The 8,238-nt window shown below is 44.7% G+C and overlaps 1 protein-coding gene across 2 annotated transcripts in view; it reads left to right on the plus strand.

Moving 5' to 3' along the window:
* The window catches only part of LOC109922864 (collagen triple helix repeat-containing protein 1), a 47,769-nt gene that overhangs the window by 5,468 nt on the left and 34,063 nt on the right, over window positions 1-8,238 (plus strand). The window contains exon 2 of one of the 2 annotated variants that reach the window (XM_048595851.1): window positions 3,072-3,296. In XM_048595851.1, coding sequence (XP_048451808.1) covers window positions 3,072-3,296 — 225 coding nt within the window. The remainder of the gene's footprint in view (window positions 1-3,071; window positions 3,297-8,238) is intronic. The other variant, XM_048595852.1, reaches the window with a different exon arrangement.

Raw genomic sequence — 8,238 nt, forward strand, 5'->3', positions numbered from 1 at the left:
TTTTTCTGAAGAAAGGTCTAGGCCCGAAACGTCAGCTTTCCTGCTCCTCTGATGCTGCTTGGCCTGCTGTGTTCATCCAGCTCTACACCTTGTTATCTCTGATATATTTTGAAGTCAGGTTGGTGTGTGGCTTGGAGGGGAACTTGCAGGTGGTGTTTCCATGTATCTGCTACCCTTTTCCTTCTTGATAGAAGTGGTCGTGAATCTGGAAGGTGCTGTATAAGGATCTTTCGTGAATTTCTGCAGTGCATCTTGTAGATGTTACTCACTGCTGCGACTGAGAATCAGTGTTGGAGGGAGTGGTTGCTTGTCGATGTGGTGTGAATCAAGTGGGTCCTATTACCTGGATGGTGTCAAGCTTCTTTACTGTTGTTGGAGCTGCACCCATCCAGGCAAGTGTGGAGTACTCCATCACAATCTTGACTTGTGCCTTGTAGATTGTGGATAGGTTTTCAGGAGTCAAGAAGTGAGTTACGCACTGCTGTATTCCTAATCTCTGACTTGCTATTGTAGCCGCTATGTTTAAGTGGCAAGTCCAGGTGAGCTTCTGGTCAATAGTAACCCCAAGGATATTGGTAGTGGGGGATTCAGTGATAACAACTCCATGGAAAGTACAAAGGATAGTGATTAGATTGTCTCTTATCAGAGATGGTCATTGCCTGGCATTTGTGTAGCGCAAATGTTAGTTGCCACTTGTCAGTCCAAGCCTGGATATTGTCTAGATCTTGTTGCATTTGAACGTGGACTGCTTCAGTATTTGAGGAGTCATGAACGGTGCAGTCTGTTGTGCAATCAAACATTCCCACTTCTGATGTTATGATTCAGGAAAGGTCATTGATGAAGCAGCTGAAGATAGTTGGGCCTAGGATATTACCCTGAGGAACTCTGCAGATATTTCCTGAAGCTGAGATGACTGACCTCCAACAACCACAACCACATCTTCCTACATGCCAGGAATGACTCCAATCAGCAGAGAGTTTGCCCCCTCATACCTAATGATTCCGGTTTTGGCAGGGCTCCTTGATGCCTTGTTTGGTCGAATATGACCTTGTCAAGGGCTATCACTTCCACCTCACCTCTGGAATTTATCCCTTTTGTTCATGCTTGAGCAAAGGCTGTAATGGTGTCAGGAACTGACTGGCCCTGGTGGAACCCAGACTGAGCAGGTGCTGCTTGATAGCAGTGGTGATGACATCTTCCATGACTTTACTGACGATCGAGAGTAGACTGATGGGGTGGTAACTGGCTGATTTGGAGTTGTCCTGCCTTTTGTGTACAGGACACACCTGGGCAATTTTCTACATTGTTGGGTAGATGCCAGTGTTGTAACTATACTGGAACAGTTTGGGTAGGGGAGCGGCAAGTTCTGGAGCACAAATGTTGTCAGGGCCTGTAGTCTTTGCAGTATGCAGAGCCTCCAACTGTTTCTTGATAACATAGAGTAAATCAAATTGGCTGAAGACTGTTTCTTCAGAACTTCTTCAGATCTTAAGAAAGGTCACTGCCCTCAAAATGTTAACTCTGTTTCCACTCCACAGATGCTGCCAGACCTTCTGAGTTTTTCCAGCAATTTCTGTTTTTGTTTGTGGCTGAAGACAGGTATCTGTAATGCTGGCGACTACTGGAGGAGGCCGAGATGGATCATCCACTTGGCCGTTCTGGCTGAAGATTGCTGCGAATGCTTTAGCCTTATGTTTTGCAGTTGTGTGTTGGTTATTTCTATCATTAAAGATGGGGATATTTGTGGAGCCTCCTCCCCCAGTGAGTATTTTAATTGTCTATTACCATTCAAAACTGGATGTGGCAGGACTGCAGAGCTGTCTGATCTGTTGGTTGTGGGATCACTTGCTGCATATGCTGTTTAGCATGCAAGTAGTCCTGTTTGGTAACTTTACTAGGTTGACACTTCATTTTTAGGTGCTGCTCCAGGCATGCCCTCCTGCAATCTCCATTGAACTGGGGTTGATCCCCTGGTTTGATAGTAATGGTAGAGTTGGGGATATGCCGGTCCATGAGGTTGCAGAATGCATTAGAGTATAATTCTGCTGCTGTTGATGGCCCAGAGTGCCTCATGGAAGCCCAGTCCTGAAATGTGTCTCCACAAGGACAATGCGGTAGTCACTCTTACCAGTACAGTCATGGATAAATGCATCTGTAGCTGGCAGATTGGCAAGGATGAGATCAAGTATGTTTTTCCTTCTTGTTTGTTCCCTCACCACTTGTTGCATAGTGAGCTAACCTCACCAATCCTTCTAGTCTCATTCTGTACCCACTGTTGCCTGTTTGAGCCCTGACACCATGTCCTTTATCACCCAGTATTACCCACACCCCCTCCGCACCTTCAGCAGGCCCATTGACTGACAAACAAAACCCTCATTATACCCAACTTTATTGTGGACAATTGCATTGATGTTGTTGTTCTGGTTGAAAATTGGCTCATGGGTGCAGTATTTGTCCCCTGTCTGAAGCTATCCAATTGGCTACACATCCAACCATCTGCCGCTCTCAAATCACTGAGGTGTCCTGGCCCATAACTCCAAATCTCCCTTTGGTTTCCCTGCCTACTTCTATGACAACTTCTCCTTTCAGCACTTGACCTTTATTCATTTACCTTACCTCTCCTTTACAAACCTTATAATCTACTGCTCCCATGAGGTTTCTCAATGAATTTTCTCAATTCTTCTTCCTTACTTATCAGATTCAAAGTCATTCTGCTATTTAGTCATTATGTTTATCACTACATCTCACTCTTTTTCCTTTGGATTCACTGACTTCCTCAAAGCTTTTCCTTCTTTAGCCTGTTCTCACATGGCCACCCCTTCAAGTTGCCATCTCATGTGAATTTCCCACTCCCAAATCTCAAGCACAGACAAAACTATCTCTATGTATTCCTCGCCCATGTCCCACTTATTTGTGTACCTGTGCCTCTATTAAACCAACTGTATTACTTGTGATGAATCCCGATAGGAGTAATATGATGATGAGTCTTTGCAGCACTTATTGTAATGGATCTTACATTTGACCAGAGAAGCCTGACTAAAATTGATTATCTTTGTTCTCTCTCCTCCAAGCAGCACAATGATGTATGTCTGCAGGGTTCACCAGGTATTCCTGGCCGGGACGGTAATCCTGGAACAAATGGGATTCCAGGAACCCCAGGGATCCCAGGACGAGATGGACCTAAGGGAGAGAAAGGCGAGTGTATGCAAGAACGCCTCGAGGAGCCCTGGAGAATCAACTACAAGCAATGTGCCTGGAAAGCACTCAACTATGGCATAGATCTTGGCAAAATCGCAGTAAGTGTGGCTGCACAAACCAGATGTAGCGCTAGATCACTAGTTCATAGCACTTGTCCAAATTAATTTGTTAAAGTCTAGCAATTTGTGGCGAAGAAGAGACAAACCAAAAATCCTGACTCTTCGCAAGTTCCCAAAACCAAAAAGAATCATGTTCTACATCCCCAGAAGGGGAATAATATGTCTCGTTCCAGCAGTTCCTCATGTTTTTCTTACTTTTTATCTGTATGGCAAGATAGGCTGCATTGTCAGGCAGACACAGCAACATCCAGCACTTTACAGTTCACTGTTACATTTAGGACATTACTGAGGCTCTGTATGCAAACAAAGGCAACTTCATTTTATTCTCTCCTCACAGAAACAAGTCAGCAGGGTGAGCCTGAAGGTTTAGAATAGGTTGTGGATGTCTCCAGAGCTGCATACTATCAGGGATTGCACTCACTGCCTTGTACTGCACTTCATGTCAACTTTGCCATTTTCTTGCTCTGAAGAGATTCTAGTGTCTTCATGTGCAACAGGTGTGTGACCACAAGCAGCAGCATCCTGCAGGCCAATGAGTGGTAATATGAACAAATAAACAAAGAACAAGAGTAGACCACTTGGACCTAAAACCTGCTTCCCCATTTAATGAAATCTTAGCTGATGTGATTGCAACCTCCAATCCACATCCCACCTTACCACTACGAACGTCTTAACCCTTTGCTTGCCAAGAATCTATCCACCTCTGACTTAAAAAAGAAATTCAGACTGTGCCTCCATTGCCTTTTCAGGAAGTAAATTCAAAAAACTGAGAGAAAGAAATTTTAATGATTTTTACAGAGTGATCCCTAGTTCTACATTCTCATGCAAGAAGTACACCCCGACACACCCCCCCACACACAGATGTACACTGTCTCTCTCTCTCATACACTCTGACGTACACTGTGGCTCTCACACGCACGCTGATGTACACTGTCTCTCTCTCTCTCTCCCTCTCCCTCACACACACGCTCTGATGTGCACTGTCCCTCTTACTCACACACTGATGTACACTGTCTCTCCCTCTTACACACTCACTAACAGACACACGTGCGTGCACGCTTCCACACACACACACTCTGATGTACACTGTATCTTTCTCTCACTGTCTCTCTCACACACACACACGTACACTGTCTCTCCCCACACTCATTCTCTGATGTACTGTCTTTCTCAGGCACACACATTCTTGTGTACACTGTCTCTCTCATAAACACATACACACTCTCTGATGTACACTGTCACACACACATACTTTGATATACACTGTGGCTCTCACACGCATGCTAATTTTTATTGTGGCTCTCACATGCCAATGTACACCGTCTCACATGTACACACTCTGATGTACACCATCTGTCTCTCACATACACACTGACGTACACTGTGGCTCTCACATACACACTGACATACACTATCTCTCTCACACATGCACAAATACTCTGACGTACACTGTCATTCACATACACACTGTAATGCACACTGTCTCTCTCCCTGTCTCTCACTCTCATACTCACAGACATGCACACACATTGATGTACACTGTCTCACCCACACACACACACGCTCTGATGTATACTGTCACACACGTATACAGTCTGATGTACACTGTCTCTCATACAAACTCTGATATATACTGTCTGTTTCGCATACACACATTCTGATGTAAACTAGCTCTTACACACCCGCTGATGTACACTGTCTCTCACACAGACATGCACTCTGTGATGTACACTGTCTTTCTCAGACACAAACACACACTCTGATGTACATTGTCTCTCTTACACACACCCACTCTCTGTTGTACACTGTCACACGTAGACATGCACTATGATGTACACTGTCACTCTCACACACACTCTGATGTATGTTGTCTGTCTCTCTCTCTCTCATGCACGCACACACTCACACAAATAAACTGTCTCTGTCACACACACACTCTACACTGTCTCTCTCTTGCGTTCTCTCACTCTATATACACTCTGTCTCACACTCTCTCTGTACACTTTCTGACACACACAACACTGACGTACACTTTGACACACATGCGCTCTGATTTTCACTCTCATATGCACTCTGACATATACTGTCTCCTTTTCTCCCACACACACACGCACACACACTCTGACATACACTGTCTCTCACCCACATACACTGTCTTATGTCACTGTGCCTGTCAGATGCATGCTGATGTACACTGTCTCTCACACACATGTACTCCGAAGTACACTGTCTCTCACACACACGCTGATGTACACTGTCTGTACTTCAGTGTGCGTATATGTGAGACAGACAGTGTACATCAGAATGTGTGCTTGTGTGTGCGAGACAGCACACATCAGAGAGAGAGTGTGTGTTTGTGTGTGTGAGAGAGAGAGAGTGTGTGAGTGTGAGAACGTTTAAATGAGAGAGAATGTGTACATCACCGAATAATATTTATTTGTCCGTGTGGATCTGTGTGCGGATATCACAGTGTATATCACTGAGTCATATGTTTTCATCTGTGTGTGAGGGACATGTCTTTGTTTGTGTGAATGCAGTTGTGTGATACAGTACATCTGCATGCTTTAGCTTGTGTGAGCGTGCGAGAGTTTACATTACTGAGTGCTGTATGTGTGTGAGAAAATGTACATCAGGGTGTGTTTCTGTGTTTGAGAGACAATGTATATCAGAGTGTGTGTGTATGAGACAGCATGCATCAGAGAGAGAGAGAGCAAGAGAGTGTGTGTGTGTGTGTGTGTGTGTGTGTGGTGTGTTTACATGAGAGAGAAAGCGTACATCAGAGAGTGTGTGTCTAAGAAAGACAGTGCACGTCACAGAGTGTGTGTGAGAGAGACAGTGTACATCAGAGTGCGTGTGAGAGACGTAGTGTACCTCAGAGTGTGTTATGCGATAGACAGTGTCTCACATATACGCACACTGAAGTACACTGTCTATCGCACAGACACACTCTGATGTACACTACGTCTCTCACACACACTCTGATGTAAACTGTCTCTCTCACATACCCACCAATGTACACAGAGTGTGTGAGTGTACATTGGTGGGTATGTGAGAGAGACAGTTTACATCAGAGTGTGTGTGAGAGACGTAGTGTACATCAGAGTGTGTCTGTGCGATAGACAGTGTACTTCAGTGTGCGTATATGTGAGACACTGTCTATCGCATAACACACTCTGATGTACACTACGTCTCTCACATGCACTCTGATGTGCACTGTCTCTCTCACACACACTCTGTGACGTGCACTGTCTTTCTTAGACACACACTCTCTGATGTACGCTCTCTCTCTCATATGTGAACGCACACATACACACACTCTCTCTCTCCCTCTCTGATGTATGTTGTCATGTACACACACACTCTGATATACATTGTCTCTCAAACACAAACACACCCTGATGTACATTTTCTCACACACATACAGCACTCAGTAATGTAGACTCTCGCACGCTCACACAAGCTAAAGCATGCAGATGTACTGTATCACACAATTGCATTCACACAAACAAACACATGTCCCTCACAGACAGATGAAAACATATCACTCCGTGATATCCGCACACAGATCCACACGGACTAATAAATGTTACTCGGTGATGTACACATTCTCTCTCATTTAAACGTTCTCACACTCATGCACATTCTCTCTCTCTCTGATGTATGCTGTCTCGCACACACACGCATATGTTCTGATGTACACTGTCTCTCACACACAGAATCACTACACTGTGGAAACATACCCTTAGGCCCAACCAGTCCACACCGAACCTCAGAGCATCCCACCCAGACCCATCCACCTAATCTATACATCCCTGAACACTGCGGGCAGTTTAGCATGGCCAATCTACCTAGCCTGCACATCTTTGGACCATGGGACGAAACCAGAGCACCCGGAGGAAACTCACGCAGACACGGGGAGAATGTGCAAACTCCATACGGACAGTCGCCCGAGGATGGAATTGAACCCGGATTGTTGGTGCTGTGAGGCAGCAGTGCTGACCACTGTGCCACCACACCACCCTGATGTACATTGTCTCAAGCACATACAGCACTCCCTAATGTAAACTCTCGTGTGCACATAGAAACTAAAAAATAAAGATGTACTGTATCACACACTTGCACTCACACAAACAAACACACGTCCCTCACACATGGATGAAAACATGTCACTCAGTGATGTACATGTGATATCCACACGGACAAATAGATATTACTAGGTGACACACACACTCTCACTTACACACTCTCACTCTCACACTATCTCGCTCTCATACCATTCACACACACACACACACACACACACAGAAACAAGTGTGCATGTAGTTGATCACATGGGTCTGAAGGATTTTCACTGTCTCACACACGGACAGAGACACACACACGCTCAAAGACTCATCACCCAGGGATACCCACTACATTTCTCTCAGTGGTGTCCACTAATTCACTCACAGACACAGACAGTGTCACACACACTCATAAGCATCACCCACATATAATCAAAGCCACAGATACTGACAAACCCTCACAGAGAGAGACACATACACATACAAGCTGACACACACACATTTCCCCCCAAAATCTCTTGATCACATTGCAGCCTACAACTCACTCTCGGGCATTTGTAATCTCAAATTCAAATACAAATGCAAACATCGGAGTTATTAATTGGATCCAGTCCTGGGTATCAGTTAATCAATTTATAAACCCCCTGAATCCTTCAATTAGATTCCAGCCTGCAAGGTCAACAAGATGGTGAAGAAGGCATTTGGCATGCTTGCTTTTTTGGGTGTTGAGATATCATGTTGCGGCTGTACAAGACATTGGTTAGGTCATACTTGGAATATTGCATTCAATTTTGGTCTCCCTGTTGTAAGGAAAGATGTTGTTAAACTTGAAAGGGTTCAGAAAAGATTTACAAGGA

The sequence above is a fragment of the Rhincodon typus genome, chromosome 4 (genome assembly GCF_021869965.1).
Source record: "Rhincodon typus isolate 14 chromosome 4, sRhiTyp1.1, whole genome shotgun sequence".
Lineage (NCBI taxonomy): Eukaryota > Metazoa > Chordata > Chondrichthyes > Orectolobiformes > Rhincodontidae > Rhincodon > Rhincodon typus.